The sequence below is a fragment of the Muntiacus reevesi genome, chromosome 2 (genome assembly GCF_963930625.1).
Source record: "Muntiacus reevesi chromosome 2, mMunRee1.1, whole genome shotgun sequence".
NCBI classification, from domain to species: domain Eukaryota; kingdom Metazoa; phylum Chordata; class Mammalia; order Artiodactyla; family Cervidae; genus Muntiacus; species Muntiacus reevesi.
In genome coordinates, this window is record NC_089250.1 from 52,397,130 (window position 1) to 52,421,165 (window position 24,036).

At 62.5% G+C, this 24,036-nt stretch overlaps 2 protein-coding genes and 1 long non-coding RNA gene across 14 annotated transcripts; 2 read left to right on the plus strand and 1 right to left on the minus strand.

Annotated features, from left to right (window-relative positions):
* The first annotated feature begins 26 nt into the window (after positions 1–26).
* ZNF512B (zinc finger protein 512B) lies at positions 27–10,644 on the plus strand. 5 transcript variants are annotated; one of them, XM_065921595.1, is made up of 18 exons: positions 27–130; positions 749–782; positions 2,047–2,172; positions 2,453–2,595; positions 2,855–2,983; positions 3,077–3,753; positions 3,857–4,083; positions 4,198–4,269; positions 4,363–4,509; positions 4,622–4,797; positions 4,869–4,961; positions 5,157–5,255; positions 5,336–5,506; positions 5,700–5,894; positions 6,039–6,140; positions 6,422–6,484; positions 6,971–7,069; positions 7,290–10,644. In XM_065921595.1, exons 3-18 carry the CDS (start codon positions 2,049–2,051, stop codon positions 7,533–7,535), a joined length of 2,763 nt encoding a protein of 920 aa, XP_065777667.1. In that variant the 5' UTR covers positions 27–130; positions 749–782; positions 2,047–2,048; the 3' UTR covers positions 7,536–10,644. The 5 variants fall into 5 exon arrangements, with proteins under 5 accessions (XP_065777667.1, XP_065777665.1, XP_065777669.1 ...); XM_065921593.1 differs by having other exon boundaries at positions 65–130; positions 380–782; XM_065921597.1 differs by having other exon boundaries at positions 65–130; positions 380–782; positions 2,074–2,172.
* On the minus strand, positions 10,610–14,961 carry LOC136159413 (uncharacterized). The gene is made up of 2 exons (XR_010661465.1): positions 13,670–14,961; positions 10,610–11,824 (listed from the first exon to the last, which is right to left on the minus strand). It is a non-coding gene; the product is annotated as an uncharacterized lncRNA (long non-coding RNA).
* On the plus strand, positions 10,856–22,049 carry UCKL1 (uridine-cytidine kinase 1 like 1). Of its 8 annotated transcripts, none has more exons than XM_065921599.1 (15): positions 10,856–10,995; positions 16,410–16,600; positions 16,835–16,941; positions 17,074–17,244; positions 17,325–17,396; positions 18,071–18,260; positions 18,380–18,441; positions 19,005–19,021; positions 20,642–20,740; positions 20,822–20,915; positions 21,003–21,065; positions 21,154–21,276; positions 21,407–21,514; positions 21,585–21,741; positions 21,831–22,049. In XM_065921599.1, the coding sequence occupies exons 1-15, from the start codon at positions 10,883–10,885 to the stop codon at positions 21,908–21,910; spliced, it is 1,647 nt and encodes a 548-aa protein (XP_065777671.1). In that variant the 5' UTR covers positions 10,856–10,882; the 3' UTR covers positions 21,911–22,049. The 8 variants fall into 8 exon arrangements, with proteins under 8 accessions (XP_065777671.1, XP_065777670.1, XP_065777673.1 ...); XM_065921598.1 differs by lacking the exon at positions 19,005–19,021 and adding an exon at positions 20,051–20,070; XM_065921601.1 differs by having other exon boundaries at positions 16,413–16,600.
* The last annotated feature ends 1,987 nt before the right edge of the window (positions 22,050–24,036 follow it).

Below are 24,036 nucleotides of genomic sequence, written 5' to 3' on the forward strand. Positions count from 1 at the left end.
CGGGAGCGCGCATGTGCGCAGCGCGGCGCGCAGCCTGCGCCGCCTGGACCCTGCGCCCCTCGCCCCGCGCCCCGGCCCGGCCCGGCCCGGCCCCGGCCTGCGCCCGGCCCCGGCCTGCTGGGCGCCGCAGGTAAGCGCCCCGCCGCGCCCTCGGCCGCGCCCCCGGGCGGCCCCCGCGCTGGCCGCGCCCCCGACCCTGACCCCGCGCTCAAATCGTGGGGGCCGGGCCCCGAGCCCCCGCCCGCCGCCCCCGCCGCGCCCGGACCCCCGCGCCTCTCCCCGCGCCCGGCGTTGGCGCCGCGTCCCTGCCTCCTCCTTCTCCAGAAAAAGTCGCCATTTTGGTTCACTGCCTTTGGGCCCCCCCCCCCCCCCCCCCCAGGCTCGCGGGATCGGCCCTTCCGGGGCCAGGCCGGGCCCGCACCCGCCGCAGGTGACAGGTGGGTGGCGAGGCCAGCCACCAGGTTTGCGTCCCCTGGACGGCCTCATCCGCGCGCCCGGGCCTAGGCCGGGGTCCCGGGCTGAGCGGCCTGGACCGCGGTCCCGCCTCCAGCGTCGCCTGCGGTCAGCGCGTGGCACTCCTTTCCACCCCAGTGAGGGTCCCACCTCTGCGACCCTGCTGGCTCCTCAGGGAGGGTAGAAGCCCGTTCTCCTCCTGGAGCTCTAGTCACAGGCCTTGGATGGAAGGAGGGTCTCTGCCTCCTAGGCCAGCTCTGGCCCCCGACCACCCAACTCTGAATTCTTCACCCAGGCTGGAGGAGGACTGGAAAGGCCGGGCTCAGCAGGTACCCACACCACTGGCTGCTGGGGTCATCATGGGGTTGGGGCGACTGCTATTGGGTTGTCTCCTTGGAAACATCAGTGTGAGCACTTCCAGAGAAGTTTGTTTAGAGCCCTCTGGACCCTTACCCGCCTCCCTATGCCCTGGATACAGGCCACCCTGTGGCCATGGATAGTGACTGCCCTGATCTCTGACCTCAGCCTGCCTAGAGGGCCTCTGGACCTCCTAGGCACAGCAGATCCTTCTGTTTTCTTCTGACAGAAGTTAGTGAGGCGACATTCCTGGTGGTCCAGTGGTTAAGACTTCACACTTCCAACTCTGGGGACTCAGGGTCCATCCTTGGTTGGGGAACTAAGATCTCACATGCCATGAGGCATGACCTGAAAAAAACAAAAAGAAAGAAGTTAGTTAGAAATATCAGGGGAGGGATCACCTGCCCACACAGCCCTACCATCTTCTGTGGCCTTGAGAGTCCCTGTGGGAGGACCCACTGGGCTGGACTCAGAGTCGCCCCAGCTTTCAGAGTCTCTGGTCTCTGGAATGGGGCTGGTGGGCCTGTAGGTTGGAGACAGAGCATTTCTTGAGGGTGGAGTCAAGGAGGCCAGTCAGGTGAGGAGTGGTGGAGGGGTCCAGCATGAGGTGTCCATCTGGTTGGAGGGGCTGCGGCTGGAAACGAGGTGGAGCAGAGGCTCTGGGAGGGCAGCTCTGCTGGCACAGGGACTGGAGAAGGTATGTGTGCAGCTAGGGAGGGCGGGGGCCCTTAGCGCCCACCTTGGCTGTTTAGACCGTGTCCTGGGGAGAAGAATGCAAGGGTGTAGGCTCAGGTCCCAAGCATGGCCTTGGGTCTGGGCGGGGCTGTGGGGGAAGGTGTTCCTAGGTGCCAGGCCAGCACAGCTGTGACCCGCAGCCACACTGGTGTCATAACTGGCCCCCGAGGGGTGTCCTTGGCCTCCCTTCCCTGGGGTTCTCTGGGGTGGTGTGTCTGGAGACAGGGAGCCTCCTGGAGCAGGTGAGGGTCTCAAGACAGGGCGAGATTGTTCCAAGCTGATGGTGTCTCCTGGCCATCCAGGGAGACTTTGGCTGGGCAGCCCCTCCCCTAAACCAGAACTAATCCCCCCTACCCCCAACCTTTCCCTTGTGACTAAAAGCACAGGACAGCAGGCTCCCCCTCCTCAGGCTAGAGCGAGGGCCTGTCTGGGGGTGGGATCAAGGGCAGCCCATTTTCAGGTGCTGAGTGGACCCGGCGGGTCTGTCCACTTGCTCTGCAGAGATGACCGATCCCTTTTGTGTTGGAGGAGGCCGCCGGGTCCCAGGATCCAGCAGGAGCGGGCCTGGGAAGGATGGCAGCCGGAATGAGGTCCGACTTCCTGTGCTCCATGAGCCCCCAAAGCTGGGTAAGAGGAGGCGGCCAGTGGTCCTGGGCAGCCAGTGCTGGGTGCAGGCCTCCCTGGATGTCAGGCTCCTGGGTGCCCAGCCTGGCCTCCTGAGAGGCTTCCTGGGGAGGGGGCAGCCGGGTCCCAGGGTTCCTGACCAAAGCGGACCACAGCCTCCTGCCTCCCTGTCTCCGTGAGTGCAGGGGACATGAGGCTCATTCCAGGCAGCACCAGCCCCCTGGCTGGCGGACGAGGCTGCGGGGAATGCGTTCTCTGAACTTTGATGTGTCGTGTACTGCAGGGCTGCCAGTGGTCCGGGCTGGGCAGACGGTGCCCAGCCAGGCCGCACTCTGCTTTGACCTGGAAAGTCCAGCTGGCGACAGGACGGAAGGGAAGAAAAAGGGGCGTCCAAAAGCCGAGAATCAGGCACTCCGAGACATTCCCGTGAGCTCCCCAAGGGCTGGGTGGGCTCTTGCGAGGTGTGCCTGGAAGCCCACTGCCTTGCCGGGCTTGCCTGCTGTGGGTCTAGCACTGAGCCATCTGCCCGCATCTGCCTGCTGCTCCGTGCACGAGGGCTTCGAGACGGGGCCCAGTGGACCACGTGTGGGGGTCCTGCAGGCCTCGGGACAGTACTGAGTCTGGGGCTGGCCGGTAGAGGCCTGGGTGACTGCAGGGTCAGCAGCCTGGCCTTTCCCACGCCTAGCTCTCCCTGATGAACCAATGGAAAGACGAGTTCAAGGCGCACTCGAGGGTAAAGTGTCCAAACGCCGGGTGCTGGCTGGAATTTCCCAGCATCTACGGGCTCAAGTACCACTACCAGCGGTGCCAAGGGGTAAGGGACTGCAGCCTGGGGAAGGGGAGGCCTGGGGCCCACCCTGCCCTGGCTCTTGGCTTGGGAGTGTCCGTGTCTGCCCTCTCCACCCAGGGTGCCATCTCAGAAAGGCTGACCTTTCCCTGTCCCTTCTGTGAGGCTGCATTTACCTCCAAGACCCAGCTGGAGAAGCACCGAATTTGGAACCACATGGACCGACCCCTGCCTGCCCCCAAGCCTGGGCCAGTCAGCCGGCCAGTCACTGTCAATCGGCCAGTTGGGGTTAGCAAGCCCATTGGAGTAAGCAAACCTGTCACTATCAGCAAGCCTATTGGCATCAGCAAGCCAGTGACAGTCAGCCGGCCCGTGCCAGTCTCCAAACCAGTGACAGTCAGCCGACCTGTGCCAGTCACCAAACCAGTGACGATCAGCAGGCCGGTGCCAGTCACTAAAGCTGTCCCAGTCACTAGGCCCATGCCAGTCAACAAGCCTATACCAGTCACCAAATCTGTACCAATTGCCAAGCCAGTGACAGTCAACAAACCGGTGCCAGTCACCAAGCCAGTGACCATCAACAAGTCAGTGCCGATGACAAAGCTTGTAACAGTTACAAAACCCGTGCCAGTTGCGAAGCCAGTGACGGTCAGCAGGCCCATTGTGGTCAGTAAACCAGTGACGGTCAGCAGGCCCATTGCCATCAGCAGACATACACCACCCTGCAAGGTGGTGCTGCTGACCAAGTCTGAGAACAAAGCTCCTCGGGCTGCAGGGAGGAGCAGCGGTAAGAAAAGGTATGGGGGCTCCTGCTGGGTTGGGACTGGGTGTTCCCAGGGCAGTCCAGGGGTAACAGGACCCAGAGCGGGCCCTCCTGTCTTTACTCCCTGCTCCCTGCAGGACTGCGGATGGCGTGGACGCCTGCCCTATCCCGCCCAAGCACGCGAGGCCAGAGAACGGGGAATACGGCCCGGCCACCCCGGAGCAGAGCTCGGCCTTCCAGCTGAGCACAGACCCCAGTAGCAGCCCCCTTTCTCTGGGCAGCAGGCCCTCAGGGGGCAAGGAGGTGCCGAGGGCTCCAGGTCCCGGGTCCCCACCTGAGGAGGGTGCAGAGCGCATAAAGCACAGTAAGATGGGATTGGGAGGCAGCGGCCAGGGTGAGGCTAGCAGACAGCCGGCCTGAGCTTACCAATGGTTATTTAACCAGAGTCTTGGCCTCTGTTTTGTCTCTCCTGAGTCAGGAAGGAAACAGAAAACACCCAAGAAGTTTACGGGTGAGCAGCCGTCCATCTCAGGGACTTTTGGACTCAAAGGTGAGGCCTAGACTAGCCAGGCATCCTTGGGGCCAGACACGTGCTGTGGCCACACCCTCAGCCCACACCTACTTTCCCTGCCTGTGCACACAGGGCTGGCCAAGGCAGAAGACAAAGCCCGCATCCATCGGGCCAAGAAACAGGAGGGTCCAGGCCCTGAGGACACGCGGAAGAAGGGGCCAGCCCCCATCAGCACTGTCAGCAAGGACGTGCCAGCTCCTATGACCCACCCAGCCGCAGGTAGGGGCTGCTGAGTGGCGAGGTACAGGCCAAGTCTTGACAATGGGGGCGGATCCTGAACCATGGTGACAGGGACTGAGTGTGGGCTTTGGGTTTTGTGCTTGGCGTTAAGGTCATCTGGGAGCTCCTGCCCCTCACCTGAGGCCCTGGCCTTGCCCTGCAGGTGGCCCTGAGGAGCAGTGGCAACGGGCCATCCACGAACGGGGGGAAGCTGTCTGCCCCACCTGCAATGTGGTCACCCGCAAGACCCTCGTCGGGCTTAAGAAGCACATGGAAGTGTGTCAGAAGGTAGGGCTGCCCCTTGGCTCGGGAGGGGAGGCACCCCAGGACCGACCTCTCACCAGCATGCCCGTCTGCAGCTGCAGGATGCACTGAAGTGTCAGCATTGCCGGAAGCAGTTCAAGTCCAAGGCTGGCCTCAACTACCACACCATGGCTGAGCACAGCACCAAGGTATTCCCCCGGGCCCAGCTGCCGTCCATGCTGCCCACTGGCCGCGGGTCTCCTTCCCCCCACCTGCCCAGCTCTGACCACTGGCCTCTCACTAGCACAGCTTAGTGGCTCCCGTGCCTGACTAGGGACGTCCGTGGCCCCGGGCAGGGGCGGGCCCCGTGGTGGCGGGGGCACTGAGGCTGGCCTGCCCCTCAGCCCTCTGATGCCGAGGCCTCGGAGGGGAGCGAGCAGGAGGAGCGGGAGCGGCTGCGGAAGGTGCTGAAGCAGATGGGCCGATTGCGCTGCCCCCAAGAGGTGAGTGAGCCCGCGGGTGTGGATGCCAGGTGGATGTGGCCTGGCTCCTCGCCACACTCACCTGCCCCCTGGAACCCCAGGGCTGCGGGGCCGCCTTCTCTAGTCTCATGGGCTACCAGTACCATCAGCGACGCTGCGGAAAGCCACCCTGCGAAGTGGAGACCCCATCCTTCCCCTGCACCCACTGTGGCAAGCCCTACCGCTCCAAAGCAGGCCATGACTACCACGTGCGCTCAGAGCACACAGCCCCGGTGAGTGGCCACAGCCTGGACACTCGTTCCTCAGGCACCTGCCCTGTGGGCTCCCTTTTTCCTCCTGGGGGACTGGTGTGTCAGGGGAATGAACCTGTGATGGGCATGTGTGTCCCCAGCCTGCTTCCTCCTGTGTTCTCTGTGTGGCACATGCCATGTGACTCATCAGCTCACCCAGCCTCCCCCTCCACAGCCCCCTGAGGAGCCCTCCGACAAGGCCCCTGAGGCTGAGGACCCGCTGGGTGTGGAGCGGACTCCCAGCGGCCGTATCCGCCGCACGTCGGCCCAGGTTGCTGTGTTCCACCTGCAGGAGATCGCAGAGGACGAGCTGGCCCGAGACTGGACCAAGCGGCGGATGAAGGATGACCTGGTGCCTGAGACTGCGCGGGTGAGCCCTCCTCCCTGTCTCGGAGCCTAAGGCCCCCGGGAGGAACTTGGGCAGTCCACCTGCCTCCTGGGTGCAGACCTCCCATCTGTGGAGGGACATGTCTGGGTCACCTCCAGCTCACTCTGTCATCTGCTGTGTCTGTAGCTCAACTACACACGGCCGGGCCTTCCTGTGCTGAACCCCGAGTTGCTGGAGGCATGGAAGAATGAGGTCAAGGAGAAAGGCCATGTCAACTGCCCCAACGATGTGAGCTGGGCAGGCTGGGCAGGCGTGGGAGCTCTGGGACTCAGGACAGAGGGCCCAGGGCTGGCCTTGGGGGGAGACTTCCATGTGGCCCGAGTTTCTTAGGCAGAGAGGCCTTGACCTCAGCCCTAGCAGCTCAGCCTGCCACACCCTCTGACTCCTGGGATCACACCCACCCACCTGCCTCAGATGGGCCCCAGGTCCCCTGGGCTGGGCAAGGGGTGCATGGTGGTCAGTGGGCTCCTGCTGGAGAGCCCACCCCCACGGTCACCTCCCACCCCCAGTGCTGTGAAGCCATCTACTCCAGCGTGTCCGGCCTTAAGGCCCACCTGGCCAGCTGCAGCAAGGTCAGTGCCCAGGCCCTCCCCTCAGCCATGTGCTCGGTGCTCCCAGCTGCTCCCCAGGGCCCGATACATCCTGTGTGTCCCCCTGGCCCTTTGGGGTTCAGGGCCAGCACAGCCCAGGACACTGTCCCCCCAGCCTCAGCCCAGCCGTAAGTCAGTCAGTCGTGGTTGGTCCTGTTTATGGGCTCTTCATCTGTGCTGATATAGGTGGGTGGTCGACCCAGGCTGGGACTGGCACCCTCGGCAATGGGCTGTGACCCTTCCCTGGAGCACCTGCCTCTTGCCACCCTCGCTGTGCTCCTCTGCAGCCAGGGAACCTTGGTGGTCCTGCCACAGCAGCTTTGTGGGTCTGTGAAGCCCACCCAGTGGGCACCCATCCAGACAAACCTCACAAGTGCGGGGGTCCTGGCTGCATCTGGGAACTTCTGGTCCTCCAAGGGCCAGGGTGGGGGCCAACCTCTGGGGGTTGGACTGCCATGTGCCTTACAGGGGGACCACCTGGTGGGGAAGTACTGCTGTCTGCTGTGTCCCAAGGAATTCAGCTCCGAGAGCGGCGTCAAGTACCACATCCTCAAGACCCATGCGGAGGTGCGGCTGGATGGACTGGCCCCATGGAGGGGCAGAGGAGGGGGTTGGGATGACGGTTCTTGTTGCCTTTGCTTGAGCAAGTTGCCACTGTTGAGGAAGCTTCTGGTTTCTCTTCAGCGTGGCTTCCCTGGAAGCTTGGGTGCCCGAGACCGTAGGGCCCCTCTGTTCTGGCTTCCAGCGTCCCAGACCCCAGGGTCTCCACTGCTGCTTCTTTCCTCAGAACTGGTTCCGCACTTCGGCAGACCCACCTCCCAGACACAAGGGCGTGGACTCACCTGTGCCCAGGAAAGAGAAGAGTCCAGCCGGCGGGAAGAAGCGGGGCCGCAAGCCCAAAGAGCGGCCCTCTGAGGAGCCAGCCCCTGGGACGCCTCCCCGCCAGGACGACTGGCCCCCAGCAGGCAGAGACAAGGGGGCCCGGGGCTCCACTGGCCGGAAGGTGGGAGCCGGCAAGGCACCCGAGAAGTGAGCTTGGAGCCTGGCAGGTGGGTGGGGCCCGTCCCCACACTGGCCCAGCCCCTGTGTCCGGGGTGGGGCACCAGAGCCTCCTTCCCTCCAGGTCTCCACACCTACCCCGCCTGTTTGTCTGTCCAGCAGTGGTGGGCAGCCCTCTCCTCCCTGAGGGCAGCCTCTTCCCATGCAGGCTGCCACAGGATGCCCTGGGCTTGGGCTCCCGGGAGGGCTGGGCAGCTGGGGAGTGCAATAGTCTGGGGGGACCATCACGGGCGGTGGGGGAAGGGCTATAGCCTGGGCTTCAGGTGCCGGGGACTGCAGAATAGGCAGATGGCCTTCTGGCCCTTGGCACATGAGCTCCATGCCCAAGGCTCAGGGGGTTCCTGGGTAGCCCGTTGTTCTGGGCTGATGAGGATACCTGAGCGGCCTCACCTCTTGACCCGACACTGGAACCCCAGCACCCCCAGCTACCTCCCAGGACAGACCCCAAGTCTGACAACTACCGTGCTGACCTGATGGCCCACCCCACCCCTGCCCCACTGCCTTTTGGTTCCTGCACTTCTGCGCTCTACCTCTCTAGGCCCACCCTCCCTTGCTGTGCAACCCCTGCTGTGCTCAGGCCCCTGCCCCACTGGCCTGTGTCCATCGTGATGGGGGAGGCTGTCTTGCTCCACTGTCTCTAGTAGTGCTCCCTGCTTGAGGCCAGCAGAGGCTCTTCTGCCATCGCAGAACTGCTGAGCAGGGCTGAGGGGCTGCGTGAAGCGAGCTCTGGCCTCAGCCTCCAGCTTCGCTAATGCTACTGGCCTAGATCACATAGCCCAATGGATTTAGGGAGGGCCAGTCTGGGTTCCAGGGTCACCTGGGGCCCACAGGCCTGTGGAGTGGGGACCCGGGGCCTGGCTTAAGTAGTGACCACTGTGGGAAGCAGCCTGTCTGCTGGCCTGGGTTGACCCATGGCCAAGCTCCCGTGGGAGCCTCCTTCCTCCTTTTTTACCTGCTTCGTCATTTCTGGTTGTGTGGCCTTTTGATGTGAGAGCCGAAGGCCAGGGGGGGAACTTGGCCGAGGTCACATAAGTTGGTGGCAGTGCCAGGACTCTGTCTTGGCTCCCTTCGGTGCCCTGAGGACAGCGAGGTCTGTAGGTTGGGTCAAGTGGAGTCCAGGGCACTGAGGATGCAGCCAAACCTTCCTGCCATGACATTGCTGGGGCAGGGAGGGTTTCAGAGCTGTAGGTTTGGACGGAGGCTGTTTTCTACTGGGGGGTGGGGGTGGGCTGAGGGCTTGGCCTTGCCAATCCTGGATGATGTGAATTTTGATATTTGCTTGTGTGCGTGTGTCTCCTGGGTGTAGTGAATGCCAGTCTCGTTGCTGTGACAAGTAACAAACCTTTTTTTTAATTCTGTTTTTTATACAAAAACTCACCACAATCTAACATTTTGGTGCTAAGGGTTTCCTGGTGCCGACAGTGGATCTGGGGGCTGGGCTGGGGTCCCTCCCCTGCTCAGGGAGGCAGTGCTAACTGGGCATGCCTGCCCCCAGGCTCCTGTCCCCATCCCACCCCTGGAGAGGAGGGTCCAGTGTGAGCTCAGCTCTCCTCACCCTGCACCAGGGAGACGGCTGCCTGGAGGCTTGGGGGCCGAGGCGCTATACTGCCTGTCTCTAGCTTCTTCGCTTGGCCGGAGTGCTCTGACCCTGGGCAGTCCTGGCCTGTGTGCTAGGGAGGGGATGTGGAAATGTGGACTCCCCCTACTCACACACACCTGATCTGATCGGCAGGTAGAGGCCTGGACAGGGGCAGGAAATCCAGCATCAAACATTGAGGCAGGCAGTACAGCTTCAGGCAGGAGGGCTTTCCTTCCTGTATTCCTGTGTGTCGCTGGTGTATGACTGGTGGAGGTAGAGGTGGGTGGGCAGCCACTGGAGGGGCAGCTGTGGGAGGGTGCCGGGAAATAGGCGCTGGTGGGGCCCCACCTGCACTTTGTCCTTGTCATCGATGGGAGGAGGTTGGACCTCAGCACCTTCGCAGGGGATGGCCGCCTGGCCGGCCTCTCAGGTACTTGGCCCTTGGGGAGTGGGGGCTGGTTTTGGTTGGGGGATGAGTTTCACTGTCACCCCTGCCGTCCACGTGCGATCTCTGATGTGGGAACCTCACCGGACGTGTGGGAAGAAGCGGGGTCCTGGGTAACTTGATGTTTAGCACTTTAACCCCCTTCTTTGTCTTTAAGGTGTGGGACTGCTGGGTGGGGACCCCTTTCTCCTCTTCCCCTCCCCGCACATCCATGCTCTGGCTGGTGGGTGGCAGTGACAAGCTGGTCTGTACAGCCCTCCTCCCACTGCAGTGGAGCCCTTGGTGGCTTGGTGGAATCTGTCTACGTCCCATTCTGGTGGGAGTGCAGCCAGGTAGTCACCTAGCCTTGATTGACACCTTCAGTGAGAGGGACCCAGTGGCAGACAACCCCCTCCGTGTGGTGGGCATGGACCCTGCCTGAGACCCCAGGCCCAGGGCACAATGTGCCAGGTCCCTTTCTAAAGATCTACCTCTGGCCCAGCCCACCCCCCTTGCCCTGAGAACAGGAAAGGGTTGACTCAAGGGACCGAAACTTCACACAAAATAGGATGCACTTTTTTTTGCTCATGCAAGGGCAGATGAGTGTCCCCTGGTGTGACTGATGGCCCTCCCAGCTGTAGCCCCCTCCTGTCCCTCTGGTTTGGAAGGGAAAGAATGGGTGCACCCTGACCCACAGAGGGGAGGGCTGTCCCTGTGTGTTGTCCTCCGTGGGCCCCAGGCAGCTGTCCTGAAGGCCTGGGGATCTGGGGGAGCCAGCACCTCCTGCCTGTACTTTGGGTTTCTTGGTTTGGGTTTTTTAATGCCAGTTCTCCGTATTAAGTGCATTTTGAAAGAGAGGTTCCAGCTATCACTTGTAACCATATATATACATATATATTCTATCTACAAAGTGTTTATTTGCAAGATGTTTTTGACAGTGAGCTCGGGCCCTGCCCGCCTTGTGACCATCTGTCCCTGGTCCTCGTCCCCGCCCAGGTTCCGGGAGTGGCTTGGGGCGGGCCATCAACTGTATGTATTAAAAATGACTGTATCAAATAAATGTTTATTGATTTTTTTTCAGCGGTTTTGTGCAGCCAAGTTTGTGGTAAAGCGTGGGCTGGTGTCCTTATCTGCACACCCGCCGCAAGGCCTAGTGAGGCGTGCAGTTTGCGGGGCGCGCGCGGCCTGGTGGGACTTGTAGTCCGCGGAGCGCGCTGGAGGGCGCATGGCGCCAGGCCTTGAACCATAGCTCCCGACAGCCTGAGCGGCCGTCCCCCAAGCCCCGCCCCACCCCGCCCGCGGAGAGGCCCCCGAGCTCATGGCTGCGCCCCCGGCCTCCGCCGACGCCCCCCGACCGGCGCCGCCGCCCCTCGCGGCTGGAGACGCGCCAGACCGGCCGGAGGGGAAGAACGAGACCACGTGCGAGGACCGGTAGGCGCGGCGCGCCCCTCGTGTTCCGTGGGAGGAGCGGCCCAGGGATCTGGGCCCGGACCAGCAAACGGTCCCCGTGGCCTGGCGAGGGAGGGCCCATGTGCGGGCTCGTTCTGTCCCGAGCCGACGCGGCGCTGGGCCTACGAGCACCGGGCTGGACTAAGCCCGCCGGATGCTCCGAGATGGTCAGTTCGTTCCGGGACCCGTACAGACTCGGCCTCCCAGCTGAGGTCAGAGGTTGTGATGCTGGGTGGTGAGGGGCACGGTGCCTTTCAGTTTCAGCCTAGGCACCTGGACGGTCGCGGCTCTGGGGACTTTGCAGGTGGGGACGTTGTGGCGGGGAGGCGGGGGTCTGTCCCATGGCTGGGGAGGCAGCTCCCGCTCACAGCCTCTGGGGCCCGAACCCAGAAGGCAGAGCAGCGCTGGCTCTTCACTTCCGGGTCTGAACACCGCGCCACCCACCTCTCCCCGCCTGATCCAGCGCTGGCCACAGGCTGGGTCCAAAGAAAAACTTTTTAGCTTGCCGGTCTGTCTGGAAAGTGCCAAAGTGCCATGGCTTGGACTGCTCAGGACTGGGCACTGCCAGCAGAGCTGCTGGGCAAGGAGGGAGACGGTCCCTGCGCCTGAAGGAGCCTCTGGTGTCCCTCCAGGCTCACGGCCTCCGGGTGAGCAGTGATTGAGATCCTGGCTCGGAAGACAGGGTGGAATAGGAGGGACCTGAATCTGTGACACTTGTTAGTTCCAGAAAATCTGATGTGTCGGAGACCAGATAAGCTCTTGAGAAGAGCGCCCTCTGCAGACATCGTTTGGCAGCGGCTGGCGGCCCTGCCTGGAGCACAGAATTGAGTAGTGGACCTAGGTGCCCCTAGCAGGGCCAGGGTGACAGTGATCTTCTTCCTAAGAGCGTGATTCTGGGGGGACAGCAGGGGGAGCCAGGGCCCGTGGACAGTAAGCAGAGACCAGCACATTCTCCCACAGAGCCCCATGGAGTGGCCTTGGAGCTAATGGGCCAGATGGTCTTCTCTGGGAATTTCTCATTACACCCTGCCTTCTATGGGATATTCCTCAAGCACGTGATCCCCTCCCCCAGCAGCCCCTGCACGCCCCTCGCCCCCCAACCCCACGGTGAAGGTACCAGAGCTGCCTCCCTTACTTGTCTGGGTGTCTGTGCAGGTGCCTCCGCACTGAGGCTCTCGCCTGACCTCGGCTCCACCTTGCCTTCTGCAGTCTGCATGAAGGCTTCTTGTGCTCCTGGCCTTCCGGAAGGGACCGACTTTCCCTTTGCACTAGAGGTGCTGGTGGACGAGTGAGCACCCTTTGGGCTCTCTCCTGGTGGGGTCCAGGTGGACACAGGTGTGGGGGCTGCCACTGGGCTAGTGGAAGGAAGCTGGCCTACTTGCTCAAAGCAGCAGGAAGGAGGGGGTCCCGTAGGGGGATTCCCAGTGGGTGGGGTGGCGGCTGCAAGTCCCTGGAGCCTACTGCCCCTCTTCAGGACTGCATCTCCGCTGCCCCAGTTTTGTCTGCCCTGATTTCTGTTCCTGAGCTTGTCTGGGCTACCTACCCCAAGACCAGGCCCCAGTGGGCCAGCTACTCCCCCCTCCTCTGACTTCCTTTTACTCACTCGCCCAGGAAACTCTCCTAAAGCTGGATGGGGCTCAGGGCACCCTCCGCAGCCCTGAGACTGAGCAGGGCAGGTAGGGTGGGGGCGGGAGGGAGCAGCTCCAGGTGGGTGGGGGCAGACCTGTTACCCCAAGGTGGTGCACAGAAGGGGCTTCCTCTGAGCCATGAAGCAGAGTAGAAAAACTGGTGTATGGACTGGATTAATCACAGGGAGGAGGCTGGGGACCTGGGATGTGAGTGAATACTGCAGCCACACACCAGAGGGCCTGCTCTTCCTCCTGCTGCTGGACTGGGGCGTGGCTGTGACCCTAGTTAAGCACTCAGCACTGATGGTGGCCTTGAGGGATGTGCTGGAGCCTTCCTGCAGGGGGAGGGGCAGGCAGTTATTCTTGGAGGAGGCCTCAGGGGGGTAGAGTTACAGGTTGTTTATGCTTTCAGGAGGCACCTGGGGCAGGGGTGGGGCGCTCAGCTGAACTCCGTGCTAATAGCTCAGCCTAAAGACACCTTTGCTTTCCCTGTCTTGGGGTTGGGGGCCGTGGGCCCTGCAGCCCCTGGGAGGTGGGGTCTGGGACTTTCTCCAGGGTGTTCCGGATGGGGTTCCTCAGTCAGCCCTGGCCGGGCAGCATGCCAGCCTGAGCGCAGGAGGGGCAGCTCACCCCGATGCTGGCCTGAGTCTGCCTGGCTGTTCTCCTCAGCAGGGTCAGTGCTATTAATATCAGACCAGTGCACAGCCCCAAGCTGGTGATCCTCTTATGCCTGTGGCCTCGGCCCCTGAGGCTGGTGGTGAGTGCTGTTGCTTCTCCTGGGACCTCTCACCTGTTGGCCCCCCAACTCCCAGTGGGCAGCCTCTGCCAGCCAGGGCTCGAACCTCACTGCAGTTCCTCACTGGTTGTGTTGCCCACCCATGGAGAGGCAGTTCAAGGGGCTCCTGAGCTGTCCTGGGGGACTGCTGGGAGCCTAAGAGGCAGTGCAGCGACATCCCTGCACACACCTGGGGTCATCCTGCCATCCTGGTCTCCCTCGTGTCCTGGCCATGAGCAGCCCCCCAGCTTACCCTGGCATCCGGGTGTCAGGGTGCTGGACCCTCGGAGCAGAAGGCAGGTGAGTGGTAGGCCTGCCGTCTTCCGGTGAGGATTCCTGTCTTCACTGTGTCTCGGCTACCCCCCAGCCCTGTGCGCTGTCTGGTGGACACCAGGGCAGACAGACCAGGCAGCCAGGCAGACCTGCCACCTGCAGATGTCAGCTTTGCGTGGGGCTCTCAGTTATCCGCTGACCTGTGTCCATTATGGTTTGTAATCCTTTGGGTTGACATTGCCTTTAGTCCTTGCGGATGGCAGCACCCTGGCATCTGAGAGCAGGCAGGTGAGGCCTTGTATGACTTTCCAAATTAGAGGTTGTTCTCTTGCCAAAGAGGGGAGAGGCCTGCTCTGGAGGGTGCAGTAAACGGAGAGCCCGGCACTTGGGGAGGTGGTGGGGCCTGACCTGGCTGCGGGCCGGATGCTTTTCAGACCCTTTGCCAGCTCTCGGTGGGCGGCTTTCTGGCAAGGTCACCCCTGCTTATCTTCAGCTCTTCCCTGAGAAGGCAGCCCTCCCAGGCTGTCAGCACCGCAGGCCTCGGGAGCTGTGGTGGTGGCGGTCATCGTCACCTCAGTGGGATGCGGGTCAGTCCCCGAGAGGGGTGATGCTCCTGCTGGGGCCCCAGCTTGGAGGGAAAAGTGGGGGGACGGGAGTAGCACTTGCCCAGGCCTCCTGTCCCGCGCCGGTCCCGCAAGGCAGCCTGTCTGTCCCAGAGCGGCACGATGGCTGGTCTGTGGGGGCAGAGAGGCTCTGCTCCTCTGCAAGCCCAGTTTTCTGTGTTGGCGTTTCCTTTCCAAGTAGAAGGCACAAACTGGACTTTTTTTTCTCTGGTGGTATATGGAGCTCCTCTCCTCAGCTACGGGCCACAGGTCACCTCCAGGGCCTGGGGGTTGCTTGCAGGTGGGGGGCAGCTATGTTTGAGCCCCAAGGCCCTGTGCCCACTGCTGGGGACCAAGCGCAGCTAGTGGAACGGCCAGCAGTGCCCTCCGACCAGGGTCTGGAGACACCCAGCTTGGTGGAGTGTGACGCCGGGCAAGCCGGCCCTGCCCCGTCACCTGGGTGTCCTGCTGTGTGGTCTGTGCTCAGCTCCACAGACGCGTCGTAATTGCTTCCTCAGAGCTGCGGAGGTTACACTGGGGGCAGAGGCCAGGGAACCCGGGCTTGCTCCCCACCCACGCCGTCCAGATGACAGAGCACCAAGGCAGCCCGGCGCTCTGTGTCCCCTGGGACAACGCTGCACCTCCTGTCACATCCAGCTGACGGTTCTCAGCTGCTTCAGTTGTGCTGACAGGGCCCTCTGTGCCCTGGAAGCCGCTGGTGTGACTTGTCACGTGTTAGCTCTGAGCTAATTCCTCCCCCCGCCTCCCCCCCATGCACACACGTGTGCACAGACGCTGTCCTCCTGCCTCTTGGCAACACTGGGTGCACTGGGAGCCACACAGCTGGGAACGCCAGGGGAATGCTAGATTATCCTGAAGTGAGCCAGACAGCTCTGTACTCCTGGGGACATCTCCCCAAGGCCAGTTTCACAGCGCCCTGTCCTGGCTATGACAGCAGGCCATAGCAGTGATGGCGAGCTTCAGGAACAGACCAAGGGTTGGTTTGGTTTTTAATCACAAAGGGGCATGTGCTTATAAAACACTGACCTGAAGTCCTTGCTCCTGATCTTGGTGGCCGAAGCTGGTCTGTGCTTCCCCCTGACAGGCGTGTGCTGGCCTCTGCGGCTGGTGGCACGCTGCCTTCTCACCTGATGGCACCTCGAGGACGCCCTCAGTGTGTGGCTCCTTCTCAAGCTTGGACCCATATCTGAGCAACATCCATCACTGGGGCTCCGGCTGGAGGTGGACATGTCCTACCCAGGTTGTCCGGAGCACCCTGGTTCCCTACCTGGATTGTCAGCCTGTTTTCGGCATCTCTGGGGTGGGTCTGCAAGCTGACGCTGTGAGCAGTCCACTTTCCCTCTCAGGCAGTGACTGGAAGTGCCTTCTCCCTAAGCTGGTCCTGTGCCTAGGGCCACCTTCACACGGGGCTCTGAGTCCAAGACTCTGTCTCCCGTCTGGCCGCTCGGCCAGGCTGACAACCTGAGCCTCCCCTGCTGTCCCCTCAGGCCTTGGGGCCTTGAACCAAGCATCATGTCCGTGCCCCTTTGGGGTATAAACCTGCTGAGAAGTCAGCACAGCTCTGCTCGCTGGAGCAGGCACCAGTGGGGTCTGCCTCCCTCCCCCAGGTCGGGTTTCCACCCCACCTCAAATGCAGCCTCTGGGGGCCTCCACCCTCTTCCCTGTACTTGGCATGGTGCCCTGGGTCTCCCTCCTGCTCCATTCTCTCTCTCTGTAGCCCCTCCCTCTGTGCCCTGAAGGATGGCAGGGATTGGGTCTCACAAAAGGAGAGGGCTGCCCTGAGTGTATCGGGGGAAAGAACATAGTCCTTGATGGGTCTTGACTGTCCTTGGCATGACCACCTCCCATCTCCCTGAGGCCCAGTCCACATGGGAGGAAGAGCTGGGCCGGGACAGTGCTCCCCTGGTGTCCCCTGCTGTCCCCTGGATGGATGGGCTGCAGCCGGGTGTGCTGTGCCCCTACACAAGTCTGCTCACTTTCACCATGCCTACGTGCGTGCATGGGGGCACCGTGTGGACCAGTCACACCAGGCCTGATGTGGGGTGACCGGGCGCTGATGGCCTTGGGCCAAGATGACCGTGTCCCCCTCCCCCACAGCAGCAACGCGGAGTCCCTGGACAGGCTGCTCCCACCTGTGGGCACGGGGCGCTCGCCAAGGAAGCGCACCACCAGCCAGTGCAAGTCTGAGCCGCCCCTCCTGCGCACGAGCAAGCGCACCATCTACACGGCAGGGCGGCCGCCGTGGTACAATGAGCATGGTACCCAGTCCAAGGAGGCCTTTGCCATTGGTGAGCATGGCCGTGGTGGGAAGGGTGAGCCAAAGCCACCATCTGGTGGGACCCCCAAGTAGAGGGGTGGGACCCACCTCAGTGTCCAACGCCTGCGCTGGTGTCTTGTGACTAGCCCTGCTTGGGCCCCTCGGTCCAGGTCAGAAAAGGCTGTGTGGGAGTGGCAGGCAGCACTGGGACTCATCTGTGAGCTGGGCTGGGCCACTGTGCTCAAGGTCTCCACCCCACCCACAGGTCTGGGAGGCGGCAGTGCCTCCGGGAAGACCACCGTGGCCAGAATGATCATTGAGGCCCTAGATGTGCCCTGGGTGGTCTTGCTGTCCATGGACTCCTTCTATAAGGTGTGAGTGCCCTGTGGTGCAGGCTGCCTCTGGGAGGTTCTTGGACCGCCCCGCCCCCCCACCCCGCCCCCCTCTGGGGGTCTGAGCCTGCAGCTGCCCCTCCCCCCAGCTCCTCCCCTCCCCCCACCGCAGGTGCTCACCAGGCAGCAGCAGGAGCAGGCTGCCCACAACAACTTCAACTTTGACCACCCAGATGCCTTTGACTTCGACCTCATCATCTCCACACTCAAGAAGCTGAAGCAGGGCAAGAGTGTCAAGGTGCCCATCTATGACTTCACCACCCACAGCCGGAAGAAGGACTGGGTAGGCCGTGGGCTCGGCTGCGCTGGGCTGCTGCCAGGGCCCCAGGCCGCTTTGCTTCCACACACTCTGTTCCTTTGCAGAAAACTTTGTATGGTGCAAATGTCATCATCTTCGAGGGAATCATGGCCTTTGCCGACAAGACACTGCTGGAGGTGAGAACAGGCTCCAGGCGGATGACCCGGGTCCTCCTGCAGGACTGGCCTTAAACATGCTTCCATCCCAGTTCCCTTCCTGTGCTGAGGCCCAGGGTTGGGTGAGCTGCCTTGTCTCCTGAATCTCACCCAGCCCCTTTGCGTCACGTGGCTGCCAAGGTTACAGCCACATTTGTGGGGGTAGATTCACTTGTGTGTGTGTGCACATGTGTGTTCTTACCTGGGAGGGAACTAGCTTCCCATGTGGGCACTGTCCGCAAGGGCATCCTGTCCCCTGGGAGGCTCTGGGAAGCTGCCCCACATGTGACACCCTCCAGCCAGGCTGCAGATGGCTCCTTCCCTGCCCTGAGCAAGGTCTATCCATGGTTGGCTCTGCCCTAGTCCTTGCTGCTTGTGCTGGTCCTGTGTGTGAGTGTGCTCAGGCCCTGGGAACCCCACTGCCTGCCGTGCATACACACACACTCCACACATGATGCACAGCAGACACACATTCAGGCACACCACACCCTGCCCCTGCACCCACACCATCCAGACCCCAGAGGAGCCCTGAGGAACTGGTCCACTCCTGGGCCCACACCCAGGCCAGAGTCTCTGCCAGAGGCCGTCCCCTGTGCCTTTGCTACCCTGCCAGTGTTGTTGGCCCTCAGCTGCTCACTGTCCCCACCCCCCCATAGCTCCTGGACATGAAGATCTTTGTGGACACAGACTCTGACATACGCCTTGTGCGGCGACTGCGCCGTGACATCAGCGAGCGGGGCCGGGACATTGAGGGCGTCATCAAGCAGTACAATAAGTTTGTGAAGCCTGCCTTCGACCAGTATATCCAACCCACCATGCGTGTGGCGGACATCGTGGTGCCCCGGGGTCAGCCTGCAGGCCCATCTGGCAGGGAGGCGGGGACGGGGGGCACAGCCAGACCTTATCCTCCCTCCTGCTCCCCTTAAGTGTGGGGGCAGGACCTCATCCTCCTCCTTCACACCCAGGGAGCGGGAACACAGTGGCCATCGACCTGATTGTGCAGCACGTGCATAGCCAGCTGGAGGAGGTGAGCCACAGCTGGCCCCGCTCCCACACCCCGCAGCCCCACCAGCCGGCCCCTGCTGCCACCGCCCAGGGCCACCTGCCCAAACAGCCCCATATTTACTGGCCAGGGGCAGCTGGGCTCCCTGAGGGAGCATGGGGCTTGCAGAGACAGGTACAGCCTATCCCTTCCAGCCCTTCTGGGTGAATGGGGTTTTGGCACCGAGTCCCTTGTCCCAAGAATCCTAGAAGGTCACACACCACAGGCTGTCCATGAGGGCCACCCACCCCTGAGGTTGGCTTCACAGTGGGGTGCTTGAGGCCTGCGGAACAGAGCCCCAAGGGTCCTGGCTCTGACATCCCACCCAGAGGTACCCATGTCAGTGCACAGGAAGCTGACCCTCTCCCATGACGGGCAGCCCTTAGGACCCTCCCCTCTGGGGCTGTGGTGTGTCTGCTCTTGGGTGGGGGTGGCCTGGCTGGCTGAGGCATGCGGTGGCGACAGGCCATGCCGTCCTGTGACTTTGAGGTGAGCAGTGCTGCCGTCTCTGACACCCATTCCCTTGTGTCTCCTTGTCACTGCTGCAGCGTGAGCTCAGTGTCAGGTAAGAGTTCCCACACCTGTCTGCGCAGATGGAGGCATTTCCAACATCCACAGGGAGCTCGGAGTCTGGGCTGTCCCCTCCCACCATGCCCACCCTCTGGTGGCCCTGCCCCAGGCACAGAAGGGGTGGTGTGGTGGTCCCCACACTGCTTCTACCTGCCCTTGCCAGGTAATTCAGGCCCAGAGAGGTCAAAGAACCTGCCCGACGTCACAGAGTACGCTGACCTCTCTGGAGGCTTTTATCTGACTTGGGGCTGGTTGTATCGGTCCGACTCCAGGGCACAGCTATCCTGAGCTAGCACTCCTGGGCCCCAGGGTAGTGCCACCAGCCCATCCTGCAGCCAAGGGCCTGGGCCTGCCCCTTCTCTGCTTAAGCCAAGAAGCCAGTTTACTCCCCTAAGAGGTGGTGAGACACCGCCCCCTCGCCCGCCCCCCGCCGTGGGATGCTGGCCCACCCTGGCACTGGAGGCCAGGCGCAGAGAGCCAGGTGGAGCCCTCAGGAGTTCTGGGCCGAGTGCCCTTCCAGCCCACAAGGCGGAGGGTGGTGCCTTGTCCCTACGAAGCAGCAGCCGCAGAGCCGGGAAGCACCAGACCGAGCCCCGAGCTCCAGCTTCGTTGGAAATGCCTCCAGGCCGGTAGCCGGCCTCCAGCTTCCTGCCCACGCATCAGTCTCCGCTTGCCTCTCACCCAGCCCAGGGCTCCGGCGGAAGCCTTGGTTCAGAGACATAAAAGTTTCCAGGAAGCGTGGCTGCCTTGGGTGGAAGGGACCTGCAGGACCGTCTGCTGTGGACTTGCGGGTGCTCGCAGGCCCAGGGGCGCGAGCTGCGGGGTCTTCCTGCCACCGCCCCGCCTCCCCCCTTCCCCCCTCCCCCAGCCTCCTGCTCTTCCCCAGGCCAGCTGGTGGCTGCGGGGACCACGGTGCTGCCGCTAAGTGGTCTTTTCTCTTTCTTCTTTTCCTCTTTGTAAACCCTGGGGTTTCCTGCCCTGTTCCCTCCCTGACCTACTCTTCGCCTCTTCACCTGGCGGGCAGAGGAAGCTGCGCTGGGATCTGTGAGGACAGAGTGCTCTGGCCGTGGTGCTGCCCGCGAGCTGTGTGCCGGCCGCCCGCAGGCCCCGCCCCGCCCCGCCCCGCCCCGCAGGCCCCGCCCCTCTCCGCTCCGGGCCGGGGCAGCAGGAGCTGCGAAGCCAGCTCTGCCCCTCTCCCGAGGGGGCCTCGCATCACCTTGGGGAAACTTAGGCGGGGCTTGGCCTCAAAGCTCGGCTGTTTCCCCTGGAAGAGGGGTCCTGAGGTTGGGGACCAGGTGCCCAGCTTGGAGGCAGAGATTCATCTGCCAGGACCTGGGCCGGGAGGGCACCTGGAGCGGGGAGGGAGGCTCGTCTGCATCCCCTGCTTCCTGCCTAACGGTCAGCTGCTCTGCCTTCCACCGTGTCCTTTAACCCTTTGCCTGGCTGTTATGGGGGAGGGCATCCGGGAATGGGGGCCTTCCTTCAGATCAACTGATGGGAGGATAGCCCCCACCCGGCACACTGCGGTGCGCACCACCACCTCACCAGTCTGAAGCGGGAGGGTAGGGCTCTGGGAGAAATGCCCTCTGAGTTCTCAATCGGTTTGTGTCCTCAGGGCGGCTCTGGCCTCGGCGCACCAGTGCCACCCCCTGCCGAGAACGCTTAGTGTCCTCAAGAGCACGCCGCAGGTGCGGGGCATGCACACCATCATCAGGTGAGCTCTCCCCCCCTCCTCAGGGCACGGCGGGCGGGCGAGCCGCCCTTCCCTAACCCGGCGAATGACCGCCACCTGCAGAGACCGGGAAACCAGCCGGGACGAGTTCATCTTCTACTCTAAGAGGCTGATGCGGCTGCTCATCGAGCACGCACTCTCCTTCTTACCTTTCCAGGTCTGAGGACAGGGGTGGGGGAGGCTGGGTAGCAGGAAAGGGAAGAAGAGGCCCCTCACGCTCACGTCCCCATCCCGCCCTGCACAGGACTGCGTGGTGCAGACCCCACAGGGTCAGGACTACGCGGGCAAGTGCTATGCGGGGAAGCAGGTACCAGGGGCCTAGCCTGCAGCGGGAGATGGGTGGAAACTGGGGTGGCGGGGAGGCAGGATCTGACCAGCTCAACCTCGTCCCCCAGATCACAGGCGTGTCCATCCTGCGGGCCGGCGAGACCATGGAGCCTGCACTGCGGGCCGTATGCAAGGACGTGCGCATTGGCACCATCCTCATCCAGACCAACCAGCTCACTGGGGAACCCGAGGTGAGGTACCCCTGGGAGTGAGGGGGGGAGGGGGTGGAACCGCGGGGAGCCTGAGAAGGGGGCGGGGGTGGAGTCCCCGAGAGCCCTGGTGCAGCCTTCGGGGACCCCCTGACCCTGGGGCCTCCTGCAGCTCCACTACCTGCGGCTCCCCAAGGACATCAGTGACGACCACGTGATCCTGATGGACTGCACGGTGTCCACGGGCGCAGCAGCCATGATGGCTGTGCGGGTGCTGCTGGTGAGTGGGGGGCGGGGGGTGGGGGAGCGGGGGCGGGTCCAGGGCCGCAGCTCAGCCCCTCCCCCCGCAGGACCACGATGTGCCTGAGGACAAGATCTTCCTGCTATCGCTGCTTATGGCGGAGATGGGTGTCCACTCGGTGGCCTACGCCTTCCCGCGTGTCAGAATCATCACCACAGCAGTAGACAAGCGTGTCAATGACCTCTTCCGTATCATCCCTGGCATCGGTGAGGCTGCCTGGCCGCCTCAGTGGTGCTCCGGGGCAGGGGGCAGGTGGGCCTGAGACCCCACCACAAGGACCTGCTTTTTCTCCTAGGGAACTTTGGCGATCGCTACTTTGGGACCGACGCCGTCCCTGATGGGAGCGATGACGAAGAAGGGGGCTCCACTGGGTAGCCACCACCCGCCCCAACTCCCCACCCTCCCTGTCTCCCCTGAGGCTCAGAATAGAGATGTTAATTTATTTTAATTAAAAAAAGTGTTACCCATGTAACTTGTCTAAACATTTTATAAAATAAAGCTTTAGGAAAATGAAGCCGCAGTCAATGAGCAGGGCCCAGGACTGTTGTCCCACCTGGACCTGGCTTGGGAAGCGGGCCCCAGGGCTGCCCCAGTCCTCAAGTTGTGAGGCCCCCATGGAGCAGATGGACCAAGGAAGCCTGCCCTCCACTAGGTTCTGGTCAGGGCCCTGCCTCCTCCTGCCCCCAGCCCCTGCAGGACAAGGGGTCCTGGTCTTATACTTGACTTTCCTCGTGTCCAGGCTCAGCCACATTTAGAACAGGGCAGAGCTGGACCTGCAGCTCCTGGCCCAGCTAGACAGGCCCTTGGTGGCCACCTGGCCTGGACCTAGGGCTCTGGGTCTTAAAGGTGTCAGCAGCCTCCACAGCCACTCCCCCCCCCCCCACCCCCACATATTTGTACCACTGCAGGGGGAGCTGGTGTGGGGGAGGAGACTGGTGTGCGGGTGGCTGTAGGAAGGAGTGAGGAGCTAGTGCTGGCCACAGGGGCCCCACTTGCAGGGGAGACGCCGGTGCGTCAGTGAGCTGGCCACACTGCTCAGGGCCAGAAACCACGTCCGGCCCTGCCTTCACTGTTCTTGGGCTAGGGCACCCGCCAGGGACCAGGCCTGCCTGGCTCACAAACCTGAGGCGGATTCCCAGTTGCAGTGGTGGGTTGTCAGAAGCCCCCACACAGACGTCCCCTCCACCTCAGCCTGGTCTCACTCTTTCCTGCCCTCCTGGTCTCTCTTGGTTCCCCGCCCCCCTCACAAAGGCCATGTCATGGAAAAGCTAGTTGTGGGGCGGGGACAGGAAGTCTCTGGGTGGAGGCCAAGCGAAGGGCAGCAGATAAAGGCGGGAGCTTGGTCCAGAGGTGGCCAGGCACAGGGTCAGAGAAGCGACACAGCCCTGAGGTCGGCAGGAGGGAACCTCTCCCCCACAACCTGGTGAGTGGACAGCCCCCCGCTCCAGCCCCTTCTCCAGGGCCAGATTTGTTCATTCATTCATCCTGTGCTCTTGTGCCTGGAGCCTGCAGCAGGCCTGGCCCTGCTCAAGTGCTGACAGGCAAGGAGGCAAAGATGCCCTTCTATCCGGCAAGCTCTTCCCAGATAAGAATAAGGCAGACAGTTGATGAGCTGGGCAGAACTAGGTCATCCCAGGAGGGGCCCCCGAGTCCAGTTAGAGGCTAACCAGCTCCCAGAGAAGATATTAAAGCCAAACCTGCTCATGCGCGTGCAAAGAGCACATGGCCCCAGACACACATGTGTAAGATGCAGCTCAGGGCCCCCACCCGCCTCGGCCACCAGCCTGTGGGTGAGACAGCTTCCTCCCACTTCTCCACAGTCAGTGTGTCCTAGGACCAAGCCCTATCCCCTCAGACTGAGGGTCCCTCACCAGAGACATCTCCCGGAGACAAGGTTACAGCTTAAGGGGGTTCTTGGGCCACATCCTGCCAGGACCCCGAGGGGTGACAGAAGTGGTCGCCTTCCAAACAGCCCTGATGAAGGGTCTTTGGGTGCCACTGGGAGAAAGGGGCAATTCCTCCAGAGATGCCCTTCTGTCTGGCAAGCTCTTCCCAGATGAGAAATGAGGCAAACAGTTGATGAGCTGGACAGGAACTAGGTCATCCCAGGAGGGGCCCCCGAGTCCAGCTAGAGGCTAACCAGTTTCCAGAGAAGATATTAAAGCCAAACCTGCTCATGTGTGTGCAAAAAGCACATGGCCCCAGACACACATGTGTGAGATGTAGCTCAGGGCCCCCACCCCACTCAGCCACCAGCCTGTGCATGGGACAGCTTCTTCCCACTTCTCCAGAGTCAGTATGTCCTAGGACCAAGCCCCACCCCCTCAGACTGAGGGTCCCTCACCAGAGACATCTTTCAGAGACAAGGTCACAGCTTAGGGGGGTTCTTGGGCCACATCCTGCCAGGACCCCAAGGGGTGGCAGAAGTGGTTACCTTCCAAACAGCCCTGATGAAGGGTCTTTGGGGTGCCGCTGGGAGAAAGGGGAAATTCCTCCAGCCT